At 31.0% G+C, this 14,843-nt stretch overlaps 2 protein-coding genes across 6 annotated transcripts in view; one reads left to right on the plus strand and one right to left on the minus strand.

Annotated features, from left to right (window-relative positions):
• Window positions 1-14,843, plus strand: part of LOC111628547 (protein Wnt-11b-1-like) — a 45,955-nt gene that overhangs the window by 29,718 nt on the left and 1,394 nt on the right. For both annotated transcript variants that reach the window (XM_023372363.1, XM_023372366.1), the window contains one exon: window positions 14,740-14,803. The gene's annotated coding sequence lies outside the window, so the exon portion shown is untranslated. The remainder of the gene's footprint in view (window positions 1-14,739; window positions 14,804-14,843) is intronic.
• The window catches only part of LOC111628546 (UDP-glucose:glycoprotein glucosyltransferase 1-like), a 99,135-nt gene that overhangs the window by 3,992 nt on the left and 80,300 nt on the right, over window positions 1-14,843 (minus strand). For 3 of the 4 annotated variants that reach the window (XM_023372360.1, XM_023372359.1, XM_023372361.1), the window contains 7 exons: window positions 13,223-13,329; window positions 8,561-8,646; window positions 8,370-8,454; window positions 3,365-3,453; window positions 1,901-1,960; window positions 1,332-1,430; window positions 1,161-1,245 (listed from right to left, as the gene is read on the minus strand). In XM_023372360.1, coding sequence (XP_023228128.1) covers window positions 1,161-1,245; window positions 1,332-1,430; window positions 1,901-1,960; window positions 3,365-3,453; window positions 8,370-8,454; window positions 8,561-8,646; window positions 13,223-13,329 — 611 coding nt within the window. The remainder of the gene's footprint in view (window positions 1-1,160; window positions 1,246-1,331; window positions 1,431-1,900; window positions 1,961-3,364; window positions 3,454-8,369; window positions 8,455-8,560; window positions 8,647-13,222; window positions 13,330-14,843) is intronic. The other variant, XM_023372362.1, reaches the window with a different exon arrangement.

A 14,843-nucleotide genomic window follows, 5' to 3' on the forward strand; every position in this document is an offset into this window, starting at 1 on the left:
CAATATTTTATTATAAAAAAAACCAGCCAAAACTATGAAAGAAATGATAACGATCAATTGACTTCTTGCAGGCATTGTTGGGAGTAGGATCAATCTGGGCATTCTAGCATTAAAATGTATATTATTCGCACACTAGTTCACTATTTTAAAGTGATGATGATGTATAATAATAATAAATATAAAAAAGAACAGCCATGTCAAATAAAAGGAAATTAGTTAATCTAAATGTCCAAGTTACTAAGAAATCACATCAATCCATAATTTTATAAGATAACTACAGATGTCCTTAACCTGTCCTGTGTTATTCCAGACATATCTTGGGGTCGTGACCTCTGACCTCAACCGGTTGACCCAAGATATCTTGTTTCAGCATCGGAATGTCTTTGAAACTAGATGTCACTAGTCGTTATAATTTTTATATTAAAACTAACTTTCAAAATATATTAATAAATGTAATAACTGAAAAAATTATATCTATTTTGTTTGTGCCTTTGAATGAAAAAATAATTTCAATGATACAATAGCCATAATTACTCTTTTCAAAAATGTGTAATTTTTGTTAGGCTTAACATTGATGAAAATTCAACGTGGTGTCACATGCAACAGAGAAAACTTTGAACATCCGATAGGTTAAATGATTTCTTGCTAACTCCAATTCATTGATTGAAGAGTGTTGTGAAATGGACCCTAACTAGAAGTAAAGTGACTTTGTAAAGAGAAGTTTAAATGAAGCCTTAGAACTTTATTATGAAATTCTCAAGGAAAGGAAGAGAAAGGCACAGCAAACAACTTTGTATTCATATTTTACCAAGGTGCATGATACCCATTGATGGATGATCCTCCACCAGAGTCATCACTGCAGAACTGAAATAGCATTCAGTGGCACTGCTATATGACAAGAGGGTAGTATAAAAATTGCATGGTCAATTTCAGCTATAAATAAGTAAGTTACGATTTTCATGTTATTACATTTTGTATTAATAAGAACTTCAATACTAAATATGCTTTTATTAAATATATATATATATATATATTCATTTGTGGATTCCTGGAACACATCATTTTGCTTTGTTTATGCCACCACCTTCAGGAATGCATCACTGGTTAAAATGAGGGTAGCCTGTATTTTTTGATATTTTAATACTATTATAAATACTTACTTTAAAGGTGGGTGAGAGATAATTTTTAAGAAACCAGAATTTAACAGGTGTTTGTGTATTTTTGAGTACACTCAGCATCATTATTCTAAAAGAAAAAATATGAACAAAAATGTGTTTAAATATTTATAAATTCAAAATATGATATTAAAACACAAAGCTATTTAACTATACCTCAAAAGTCTTTCATATAAATGTCCTGAAGCTAGAGAAAATATATTAATTTTATCATCATCTTCTTCATCTTTATTCTTTGAATCACCACTGAAAGAACTAAGAAAGAAAGATGATTTATTTTGCAATAAAAATTTCAAAATTACTGAAGTAAAGTGTATCTCATATCACAATAATAAAGAAAATGATCTGATGACAAATATTAGCATGATCTTGAAATTGTATAAGAAACTAAGAATGCTAAAGATTCAAAAGTGCAGGAATGCTTCAGAAAATAAGAGAATTACAAACTTCAGTAGAAAGTTATCTGAAATTATCTTTTATTGGAAATGTTATCTTTTATATTTGTTAGAAATTAATTTATAAAGCAATTTGCTTATAGCAATTGTTAGAACAATAATCTTGATTTAAATTTTAAGATAAGGCAGACGATGGAGGAATGTTATTTTAGATATGCATAAAGAAAATTTAACTAATCCAAATTGACATCATGATAGCTCATTTTATAATTGTAAATGATGTGTAGACTTTTAAGTTTAATTTTATTTAAATAATATAGACAAAGATACCTTGATAATGCTTTCCAAATTTCCTCCCATTCGGTTATAATTCCACCAATAATTGGTAAGCTGCTTGCAAACAGGAGATAGCAAGAAAAAGAACAACAAATAAGAAAAATTCTGCCCTTTCATGATGTTAGAATTTTGTGGAATTTACTAATATCTGTGCTATATATTTGTGCAAAATATTGGAAAAGAACTTTTACATAATTTAAATCTTTAAAGATTAATGCTTAAATTTACTATATATAAAATAATAGCAATTATTATTGAAACAAAAATTCAATAAAATGCTTAATTCTAAGTTTTGCCTAACATTAAGTTAATTCTATATACAACATATTCTAATTTCCATTCCTCCATTTTGCAAAACTTCCATAAATTAAACAATTTTCTGCACATATATGCAATTTTGAATTTTGATATATTATTTTGAGATAAGTAAAGAAAATAAAATGATTTTAAAAGATTAAATATTAGAATAAGAGAGGAAAAGAAGCATTAATTCTATTAAAAATTAAGTAAATAAATATGCAACAAACTAACATTTAAAATTTTATAATTAATGGCTTAATTTGTTATATTTTGTATTTTGGGAAGTATACACATTTTGAATATAATATATCCAAACTTGATAATATTACATACTACAAATTGTGTGTGTATCTAAAATTACAAAATCTACAATTATCTATCTTAAATTACAAATGAATGATACATCAATCCACAAATAGCAGTACTAATTACCTTTTTAACATTTAATATTACAAGAATGTTTTTTCAGAGGTAAAAAAAATAAATTAAAAAGCATTAATATAATGCAGAAAATTTTATTAATTAAATCCATTCAAATAAAATGTTCAAAAATGAATATGCTAAGAAAACTTTCATTGTAAAAAAAGCAGAAGCATCTGACAATGAAAAAAGCAGCCTGCGAGTATGAGTGAAAGTGTGTATATTATGATATAACAATATACAAGGGGTAGACAAAAACAAAAAGATCCCTCATGCACAGCCCCCTTGTGCACTGAAGGCCATGCAGAGAAGTTTGATACAGTTCCCACTTATTTTTTAAATGACATTCAGCCACTTTCTTTTTGAGTATTTTATCTGGACAAAAATTTTGTACTAATCTTGTTCTATACTTTGTAATTTAAACTGTGCCACTATCTTTCTTCGGAGCCAAGATAGGATTTGGTCTCCATGAGAAAGTATCAAGAGATTATCTACTTTCTTGTAAACTTGTATTTAGCTGATGTTTAGCAGAAGCAAGAGATAGCCTGATGCAATGTTTTTGTCTACACTCTGTATACTCATTTTCACATGTATCTTACCGACAATGATGATTTCAAATTTATAATTTTTCAGCATTTCATATTAAGGTTTATAGTTTCACATCACATAAAAGTAGTTAATTATATCAAAATTATTATAAGTATATGATAATTACATCATATATCATATATGATTTACCTTGTAATTGTATTCCATATACCACTTCTGCTATCTTCATCATCATCATATAAAAGTTCTTCATATTGTTTCCCAGGTTTTTTATTAACCTATTTAAAATATACCAAAATTTGAGATATATATATATATATATATATATATATTTATTTCATATTTGAGATATATACAGGTATAGGACAAAATAATAGGAACACCTGTGAAAGAATGCAAAATATTTATTAGTAGGGAGTTGGGCCACCATTGGCCTAAATTACAGCTTATATCAGACCTGGAACTGAGAAATAAAGATCGTGCAGAAAGTTTAAGGGAATTTGCAGCCATTCCTCCTGCAGAGCGGTCTCGAGTTCAGGTAGTGTGTGTGGAGGAGGAAACCGAGCACAGACTTTGTTCTCTAAAAAACCCACACAGGCTCAATGATGTTGAGATCAGGGGACTGAGGACACCACGAGATGTTCCACTTCTTCATTATGCTCATCTAACCATGTTTGAACACAGTGAGCCATGTGTACAGGGATGTTGCCATCTTGGAATAGAGAACGTTCTCCAGGAAACAGAGTATGAAGCATAGGGTGTAAATGATCAGTGAGAATACTGCAATAATGCTCGCCTCTGACCTTCTCCCTCAGGACTACAAGTAGCCCCAAGCCATGCCACGATATCGCTCCTCACAGCATCACAGAGCCCCCCTCCATGCTTCACGATAGGAACCAGACAGTCAACACGAAATGCCTCTGCCAGTATTCACCAGACAAACACACATCCGGTGGTCTGAAATAAAGTAAATGATGATTCATCAGACCAGATGACCTGTTCCCATTGCTGTTGTGTCCAGTTTTGGTGGTCTTGGAACTACTGTCTTCACTTCATAGCATTCTGTGGCAACACTAATGGCTTCGGGATGGCTACTCAGCCATGAATGCTCGCAGCATGCAGCTCTCATTGAATAGTTTTGGTGGATATAGGGTTCTGGAGATGGGTGTTCATCTCAGAGGTTATCTGCTGCAGTGTAGTCTTATGTTTTTGGGTGGCTATCCTCTTCAACGCTTGTCTATCCCAGTCAGTCAACTTAGACTTTCACCCACTGTTCTGCTTCGCAGAAGACACCTTTCCCAGTTTTGTGTAGGCTGTCATAACCTTGACACAGTGGACCTTGAAACACCCATAAGGTTGGCTGTTCTAGATACTGACACTCCAGTGAGGCGAGCTCCAATAATCATGCCTCTTTGCACATTGGACAGGTCGAACATAATGGCACTTTGCTGGGAACAGAATTTTCTCATGCAACTGTCAACCTGCAAATCGAGGGAAATCTCTTGACATTCAAAACATGCGAAATATCTCCTTGCTGTCAATATTGGGGAAAATCTTAGATAGGCTCCTTTTTAATCGCATTTATTGGTTTTGGGAGTCCAGAGGACTGTTCCATGAAGCCCAATATGGTTTCCGGTGCCAGCATGGAGCTGTTGACGCATTGATGGACTTAGTTGGGCATATCAAACATCTGCTACGAAACTACAAGTTTGTCTTCGGCCTCAGCCTAGATCTGAGGAATGCATTCAATTCGGCCTGGTGGCCACAAATTTTACGCAGATTAGGTGAGTGCAACTGTCCGGCTAACTTATTCCATCTTGCTACTAATTACTTTGAGGATAGAGAAACAATTATCTCTCTGGGGCATCTTCAATTTACATGTAAGCTACAACGTGGCTGTCCACAAGGGTCTGTTTGTGGGCCCTTGTTCTGGGATATTTTATTCGATAACTTCTTCCGTACTGACTTCGGCTACCAATGTCGTGTCTATGCATATGCAGACGATGCCTTTGTGGTTTTCCCTGCCCCATCAAGAAACTACATAGAAAGGGCAGCCAATGCAATATATGATTGCCTGTTTTTACCAACTATCTCATATGCATCTGCTGTTTAGAGCACTGCTGCCTCTTTATCTCATAACCATCGGCGTCTGAGGTCTGCACAGCAGATTGCCTTATTACGACTTACCAGGTGCTATTCCACTGTTTCAAATGCAGCTATCCCTGTGGTGGCTGGGAAGCTCCCCATCCTCCAATTTCTTCAATATAAAATAGCAAACGTTTCTGTATCTCTAGAGGCAGGGATGTTGATATTAATAGAACCATCTTTAATGCCACCACGGTTGAATTAGACAGGCCTGTATCTACACTCCCACATCCTGCCTTAAGGAAGGGACTCTCTCCTCGTGTTACTTCTACAGAGATTGAAGCTTTTACAGATGGATCCAAGTCAACGGATGGCAAGGCAAGTGCCTTTGTGATCTTTCAGGCCGGTGAGGAGGTATACAATGATTCCTTTGCTCTACACCCGGAATGCTCTGTCTTCCAAGCTGATCTTCACTGTATTGATGGCAATCAACTGGTGCAACTCTAACGTTGTGAACAAACTGATAAACATCTTCACAGACAGTGCTGCGACTGTTGCTGTTTTGGGAAATAAGGATAATACTCACCCTGTTGCGAACAACATCTTCGCTGCAGCTTCTATGTCTCCAAGTATGCCATCAATTGGATCAAAGGACACAGCAGCATTCCAGGTAATGAAAGGGCTGACTTTCTGGCACGAAACGTAACGACTAATCCTGATACTCCTCCTGCCTACAATCTCATTCCTAAGTCAAGACTAAAATACCTTATCTGGGACAATGCTTTGGAAACCTGGCAAATGGATTGGGATGAGATCCCACAACATCATATAACAAGACGTTTTATCCCAAAGGTGAAGGAATGTGTTCACAGCAAATGGATTCAGCCCACACATGATTTAGCCCAATTTTTGACAGAACACGGGCGCTTTCGTGTTTACCTGAAAAAGTTTCACCACTCTAATTCTGACTGCTGTCAGCTGTGTGGGGTGCGGGACGGTGTCATGCACTATTTATACAACTGCCCTATGCTGGATGACATCAGGTATCAGTACATGCAGCATGCCAATAGGAACAATATTGACTGGCCAGTAAAGCCTGATTTTTTCTTAAAAAACAAGAGCAACTTTAACTTGTTAAAGGAATTTGTTTCACTCTACTCTATTAGATGTGGGATCCATTGACTTGGTCTCTTGTGATCTGATTCACTCTAGCCTTGATGCCAATGTATATTCACACCTTGCTCTGCTATAACAGCATGTAGACCTTCATGTACAGCAATGTTACTTTAGTTATATAGATAGCTTTATAAATTATAAACATTTTATTTTTTTAATCTTTTATGTTGTAGACTTAGCTTAATTATAGGTTTTACTTATTGTTAATTAAAGTATTTAATGAATGATTAATTAATGCATGTTAGGTGTATATTATAAACATTTTTTAAGGAAAAAAAATGAATAAAATTTAATAGATTTAAAAAGATCCTTTTTCCATCTTCTGCAAGTAAATTTATTGTTGTAACCTTATCAGTGACATTTGATAAGTCTGTAAACTCTTTTATAGCAGAAAATCCAACTTGCATAAACAATATAATTTATAGTCGAGTTTATAATGTCATTTAAGAATTAAGATAACGTTAAATACCTTAATAATGTATGTTTTTCTATCAAGCTTATAAAGATTGTAGATATTTTATAATAAATCTTTTCGATAAAAGTTAAGATTAGAATAGAATTTTACTTTTTCACGTCTAGTTAATAATTTTGAATCTCATGCCGCTTGTATAAAAGGCATTCTTTACAAATTTTAAAGTTAATTTAGAGATTTTTCGATGCCAATTATGTTTAAATTTAAATAAATTTTAAGTTAATTTAATTTGAATTTTTATCTGCATTGTCATATTCAAGTATAGTCGTAAAGGCGGTATCAGGAACAGATCCGTGCGTTAAATTATTTTGTAGAGAANCTGTTTTGGGAAATAAGGATAATACTCACCCTGTTGCGAACAACATCTTCGCTGCAGCTTCTATGTCTCCAAGTATGCCATCAATTGGATCAAAGGACACAGCAGCATTCCAGGTAATGAAAGGGCTGACTTTCTGGCACGAAACGTAACGACTAATCCTGATACTCCTCCTGCCTACAATCTCATTCCTAAGTCAAGACTAAAATACCTTATCTGGGACAATGCTTTGGAAACCTGGCAAATGGATTGGGATGAGATCCCACAACATCATATAACAAGACGTTTTATCCCAAAGGTGAAGGAATGTGTTCACAGCAAATGGATTCAGCCCACACATGATTTAGCCCAATTTTTGACAGAACACGGGCGCTTTCGTGTTTACCTGAAAAAGTTTCACCACTCTAATTCTGACTGCTGTCAGCTGTGTGGGGTGCGGGACGGTGTCATGCACTATTTATACAACTGCCCTATGCTGGATGACATCAGGTATCAGTGCATGCAGCATGCCAATAGGAACAATATTGACTGGCCAGTAAAGCCTGATTTTTTCTTACAAAACAATAGCAACTTTAACTTGTTAAAGGAATTTGTTTCACTCTACTCTATTAGATGTGGGATCCGTTGACTTGGTCTCTTGTGATCTGATTCACTCTAGCCTTGATGCCAATGTATATTCACACCTTGCTCTGCTATAACAGCATGTAGACCTTCATGTACAGCAATGTTACTTTAGTTATAGTATAGACTACTTTTATTTTTATTCTTTTATTTTTTTAATCTTTTATATTTATTTATTTTATTTTATTTTACTTTCCCTTTTCTCTGCCATTATATTATTGTATCCCTTCTATGACTAACAGCATGTATCTAAAATGTATTTTTCTGTATTTTTGCCTGGCTGTGCTCAGCAGTGCCAGACAATAAAGATTATTTTGACTGACTGACTGACTGTCAACGTGCAAAATGCTGCCACTGGATGGCAGACTGTTGTGACACGTGGTGGGGCTGTATTGAACGGTCGAAGTACAACATATTTCGAAAGGGGTGTTCCTATTATTTTGTCTTATATCTGTATATATATATATATCTTAAATAAATGGTAAAGAGCATAAAATATAAATGTATTTTTATTTAGTACTAACTCTGATTTTAATAATATGACTTCTGAAATTACTTATGATCACTACAACCTCAGTAGACCCACTAGGAGAATCTGTTCCTTCATGACTGAAACAGATTTCGAGAAATAAATAAATAAATATATATATAAAATATTTTTATTAGGATATATAAAAAGATTCATAAAAATATATTTTAAAACAATCAAATTTACCTGACCACATTGTAAATGTCTGAAGACCGACCTTGGCGAAGTCGTAAGAGCCAAGTACCAGGATTTGCTTTCAATTGAAAGTATCCCTAAATCAAAGTTTTTATCACATATACAATTTAAAATATTTAATTGAAGACTTAAAGAAACAAAAATTTTATTTTATTTTAGATACTTACATTAAGTATCTAAAAAAGTAAATAAATTCCAATACTATCTAGGTTCAAATTATATACCCTGAAGTGTTTTATTACAGTAAAGGTTTGTTAATAAGGCATTTACAGAACCAGAATAATAATCTGATATTTTTATATTATCAAAAATAATGAATCACTGAATTTTTTTATATTTTCACAAAATTTGGTAAGCTGGTAAATTTTGTATTTTCAGAAAATTTGACATTATAAACCTTGATGTATGCTTTCAATATAAACAAGCAACATGCTTTCAGTTTGTTTATACACACACTCTTTAACCAATCTGAAGATGATACAATGCATAACTACACAGTGTTAAGATTGATAGAAAAACAGACAAAAATGTTAATGAACACATTATTGCACAAAACCAACATTCACATTGATTCATATGCATGTATTTATCTTCTAAACATTTACTGTATTTCTGTCCAAAGTTCTTTAATACACATATCCAAACAAATTCAGATTTACAGAATACTAGTCAAAATTTTATTGGAGAATTTTGGATTATAGATGCTGGTTGTGCTAATTTAAAAAAAAAAAAAAAAAGCTTGATTATAAATTCAAAAACTAAAATTTATTTTTAGGCACTTTTTTTTAATCATATTAAATATTCTTATAATTAATTCATATGCTTTAAAAATATAGCTGTTAATTTCTTTTAAAACAACAAATAAACTAATTAGATTAATATTATAAATAAAAATTGCATCAATGATATTTTCTTTTAATTAACAGTTTTGAAATAAAATAGTGTTTGCATTGTAATATACAGTAAACCCCAGGCAGCCGAAAATCATCTGTTGTTCCGAGAATTTGTTATATTTTGAACAATGGATTTCCCACGTACCCAGGAAAATATCCGTTATTTGAAAAATTTTTCATGTTTTAATCCCCTATATATAAGAAATAAAATTATTCAAGATCTCTGTTTTTTAGTCTATAGAAACACATATGTTACAAGATCACATAGCTCATTAGCACTTCACTTGACTTCACAGTTTGTTTAAAAAATTTGTCCATCTTGGTTTGTTTTGATGCCGCTTTTCTGCTTATTAAATACAATAAAAGCTTGATATTAATGTCATGCACAGTCTGTTTTTTTTTTTTATGTTGAAACTAGTAAGGAAGGTCTTCATGTCTTGGTAAGACTATGGAATTGTTAAATTTCGGCACTCACTTAGACCAGTGTCAGAAAGTTCCCCAGGTGACTCCTCCTCAATTGTATCAGCCAACTGACTCTCTTTGTACAATTCTTCAATTGTACTGTATATATCCCATAACAAATACATCATCAAATTCTACAAATTCACAGAAATACCCAAATATTAACTAAATGTAGAAAAAACATGAAGTTTACAATGGATGGGGCTAGAAAAATCCATTATTCAGAGTTACAGATCTGCTAAAAGGAGGTAAAATTACACTAGAAAAAATCCATTATTCAGAGAAATCTGTTGTTCCATGATCTGTTAAAACAAGGTTTTATTGTATGCACTACATTAATTGAAAGATATAATAAGACAATTTTTAAAATTCTCCTATATAAATGAATGTCTTTCATTCAAAATCTGATGTTTTAAATCAATGCCATTTTAATTTTGTAGATTATTATGATACTAAGTAATAAAATATTTTTTCATATAAAAGTTCTTCATAATCAATTTATTTCTAAAACACCTCTGAATTTACAAACAAATTGAAACAAACATCACAGCAAACACATTCAACCAATCTTTGCGATCACCAGTCGCACAACTGAATGGCCAAGCACATCTGTCTAGTGTATGCCATTAAGTGTAGCTCTGTGTTTGGAGATTTAAAAATCAACCATCATATGTTTAAAAAATAAATAAATAAAGTACTATAGTAGTGTTGATAGTAATAATAATAAAAGACATATCTTTAGTTTAGAAAATAAGCTGGATATTTTAAAAAAGGACTGAATCAGTCAAACTATTGATGGATAAAAGTTTAAAATCAGTATAAGTACTACTGTAGGTTATTTTAATTTAAGAATTTTTTATTAATTCTGTTTAATTTTCTTTTTACTCTTTCCACCCTGTGAACACTAAAAGGGCTCACAATGGTGCAGCTGGATGGTGACAGACAGGGCCTGACATATCTGAATGGACCACCCCTAAAAAATTCCTAGAGATTGAATTCTGTTTAATTAAATGTATAATGAATGCATATAGGAACAGATCTTATTTGTAAACAGAGAAGTACCTGTAATGGCATAACAAAGATTATTTTTCAGTGTATCTTCATATACAGAAATAAAATGCTACAATTATATCACAAACATTATTTCTTAATCTTATACCTCTTATAATTATATATATGATATAATGTACATAATTATGTGTATGACACAATTCTAACCTCCATATTTATTATGAGCAAATTTCTACGATTTCAAGTTATAAAATAATTACTATAAAAAGTTTTTTGCTTTTTCATCCAACAATTGTTTTCTATGATAATTTTTAAAATGAAAATTATAATAAACTGCTAACAATTAACTACAATTACATAAATGATTAAATTCTGTTCATAAATTACTTAAAATTCAATAAACTATTTTAAGCTACCTGTATCACAACAATGACTTTAGACTCGAACCAAAACCAATACAACTCTTTGTACACAACAATACATATAATTTATACAAAAAATTTAAAATAATTGACAGTATAAAAAAGGTTAAAAATTTCTATCTATAGAAAACAATTAAAATCTTTAGTATTTTGTTCAAAATCTGTTGAAAAATTAAAATATTCTTTTATTGAAAAATTCTGTAAAAATCTATGCGGGAGTTTGTAAAGTGAAAATAGTTTAACAAATGCCAAAGTAGCAAAACATTAAATTTGATTTGCACATAATTTTTGAATTCAATTTAAATATATTTGACTTCTTATATTTGTTTTAATGGTATCCAAGTCATTATATATCCAATATCAAGCTTAAATTTATTAATTTCAAATGCTGACCAAAGACGACAATTTTTACTTGTTAAGAAATCTTTTGTCTTTACATTGTTAAAATACATCCTATGATTACTACTAATTTCAAGGAGACATGTTTTTACTTTATAAATACCATGTTATCTATATTAAAAAGCTTCTTATCTGTATTATTTAATTACAAAAACTACTTAGTTACTTATGACTAATAAACAGGCTTATTAAATACCCCATATTCTCCCAGCATAATGAACGAATTGTAAGTTAATTAAATAGGCTGGGTGTGTAATAAGCCTGTTCATTAATTATGCTGTCTATTTATACCAATATAGCCTAAATATTAGTTATTCGGTATTTATGTTCTGCACAAATAAAAACCATTTTTCAATTTATATTAACTGACAAATTACTCAGTTATTATTTTGTCCAATCCACAATGCTGTGTTCATTGGAGTCCACAGTAAACTAGAACAATTTTTTTAATGTAAATTTAATTCTGGTTTTACATGATAAATACATTCCAAAATATCCATTTAAAACAATATTATCCTTATGGAAAAATAGAAGATTGGTTCAACCTAAAAACCAGTAAAAATAACACTAAGCTACTAAATATAACAGGATGTGTTTATTGCATTTGCTTCATGCCTGGTTGTCATCTCTTAGTTTCATTAATGGCTATCAACATCTGCTGTAATATCAGACTTATTGCTTGATTAGAAAATCACCAACATTTATTGATTCATATTATACAGGAAATGCATTTTGGCTCATCTTGTCTCTTATCAGCCCGTATACAAGTTATACTGTATATTGCCAGCAATCGTACATCTTTTTAGACAAGTGATTACAGTATACATAGAAAAGAATTCCACTTGCATTTTTTGATGACTACCACTTTATCCATTTTTGAAAAAACCTCAACTTTTTAAATATACAACAAAAAATAATGCCACTAGAATTTTATTACATTAAATCATACAAACACAAAACTAAAATAAAATTTTGGTAATACTTTTTACCTAAATATAATTATCTTTTATCTGAAATTGATTAATGCTATATCATCTTCCAGGATATGGTGCCAATATGCTAGATCTTGAATGTGTATTGCCGTCCTTTCATAGCTAACAAAATTCTAACAAATTAGCCTTGTAGCTAACAAACAACAAAAATTCTTCAAAACATGTTTGAATTAAAAAAAAAACTGAAAATTTCAACTAAGTTATAGAAGTTTAAACAATTTTCTAATACATGTTCTGTATATTATGTTCTACTTCATATATGTAGACTAATGAACATTGGCTCCATTCTTATTCTGGGAAAGTCTATAGTTTCAGTCATTTAAGTTTAATTTATTAATAAGAAATATAATATATAACTGAATACAGAATCAGAATAAAAGTAATTTTAAAAAACTAGATTTTCTAATAAAATAGATAAATATATGATTTTTCATTAATATATGAAGGTTTACATAAAAAGAACTTCATACTTACCAAATTAGCCATAACTATAGTATCAACCATTACTGGAGATGTTTTCGTACCTAAGGTAAACTGAAGACCTCGTGGTGGGTTTCCTGAGGTTTGTTCAAAACAGTGACCTTAAAAAAATTAATTAAACACTGTAGAAAATTTATATCAAAATAAGAAAATATAATATTTTCCTGTCAAAATTAAAAGGTTAATTTTTCACATTTGTCAAAAATCTTGAAATGGGAATAGTAATTTGCAGACAAACATTACAATATATTCATTGAGTTACATTCAATATTAGTTATTCTGAAAGAATATATAATACAGTAGAGTCTCGAAAACTCGGCGTAATGTGGACCGAAGCCGAGTTTGTGAAAATGCCAGGTTATCAGGAATGGGGTTAAAAAAAAATAAGTATGAGTGTTTCCTCAGAAAATACTGTACTGTACTTGTATGTATTGTTTACTTGAGAATACAACGGAGAATAAACTGCCCAAATACCCTTAAACAAAGGAAAAGTACATCCTTTATGAAGGCATAGAGCCTTTACTACATGAAAATGAAAATTAATAAATACACTGTGTACAGTAATTTACCTGATAAGACAGACCTCAGAAAAATACTTTATGAGGCATAAAGCTGTCTATAATGAAAATTAATTAACTAAGGATTATTTTGCCCGTCCAAGGTGTGGCCGAGTTATCCGGACTGCCGGGTTATTGAGAGCTTAGTTTGAGACTCTACTGTAATTATTTATTATGACATTGTCACAATGCTGGGCTACACAATTTTTCATCACAATGTTCTCAATTTTTTTTTAGTAGTGTCTTGCTTCAGTACATCATACTTTTTCTGTTAGCAATGGAGTTGTGCCAATCATCTAATAACTTTGTTCAGGGGAAAATTTTTAAATTAAAGTGACGTGACTTCTGGCCCAAACCGTAAGTTTGTATATAGTTAATTGGAGCTTCCTGCCCCTCAGCTTTCCATATCTGGTCTTGACTTTCATCTATCTAATTGCTCTCAAGATTAAGGCAGGCCAGACAGACAGTAGATAGTGGGAATTTATAGGTCTACAATTTTTTCAAATTGCAGACCAACAAATGCAAAATAATAACTATATAACAATAAAGTTATAATTTCTTACATTATTGCAAAATATTCTTCTAAACTAAAAACCATAAAATTGAGTAATCTTATTCATTGAAGAATTGCTTAGTAATTGATCAATTTGTATTATTATTGACAACCTAATTAATTACATATCGTATGTGAAACATATCTTAGAAAAGGCAAAGATTCTTAAATATAAATTTAAATATTTAAAGTATACTAAAGTATAGTGTTAAAATATACATCATTGTCAATTTTTTATCCTTGTTGGATTTCTATCATTTTTGTAATATCACATTTGTTTGTAAACTCATACATACAATACATATGATTTTCCATCTTATAGAAATTAATAAATGTTAATGAATATAATTACATTTTTCTATTTTATAAATATATAATAAAAGTTTTTGAAACATTGCCAGGTGCTGCGATTTTTGTCCACCTTTGTACTACTGAATTATCTTATGGCATATAAAAGATTACTGTGTAAGTTTAATAATTTCAAAATATACTTTAAATAACAGAT

The sequence above is a fragment of the Centruroides sculpturatus genome, unplaced genomic scaffold, assembly GCF_000671375.1.
Source record: "Centruroides sculpturatus isolate CEXI.00-Female unplaced genomic scaffold, Cexi_2.0 scaffold217, whole genome shotgun sequence".
Taxonomy (NCBI): Eukaryota; Metazoa; Arthropoda; class Arachnida; order Scorpiones; family Buthidae; genus Centruroides; species Centruroides sculpturatus.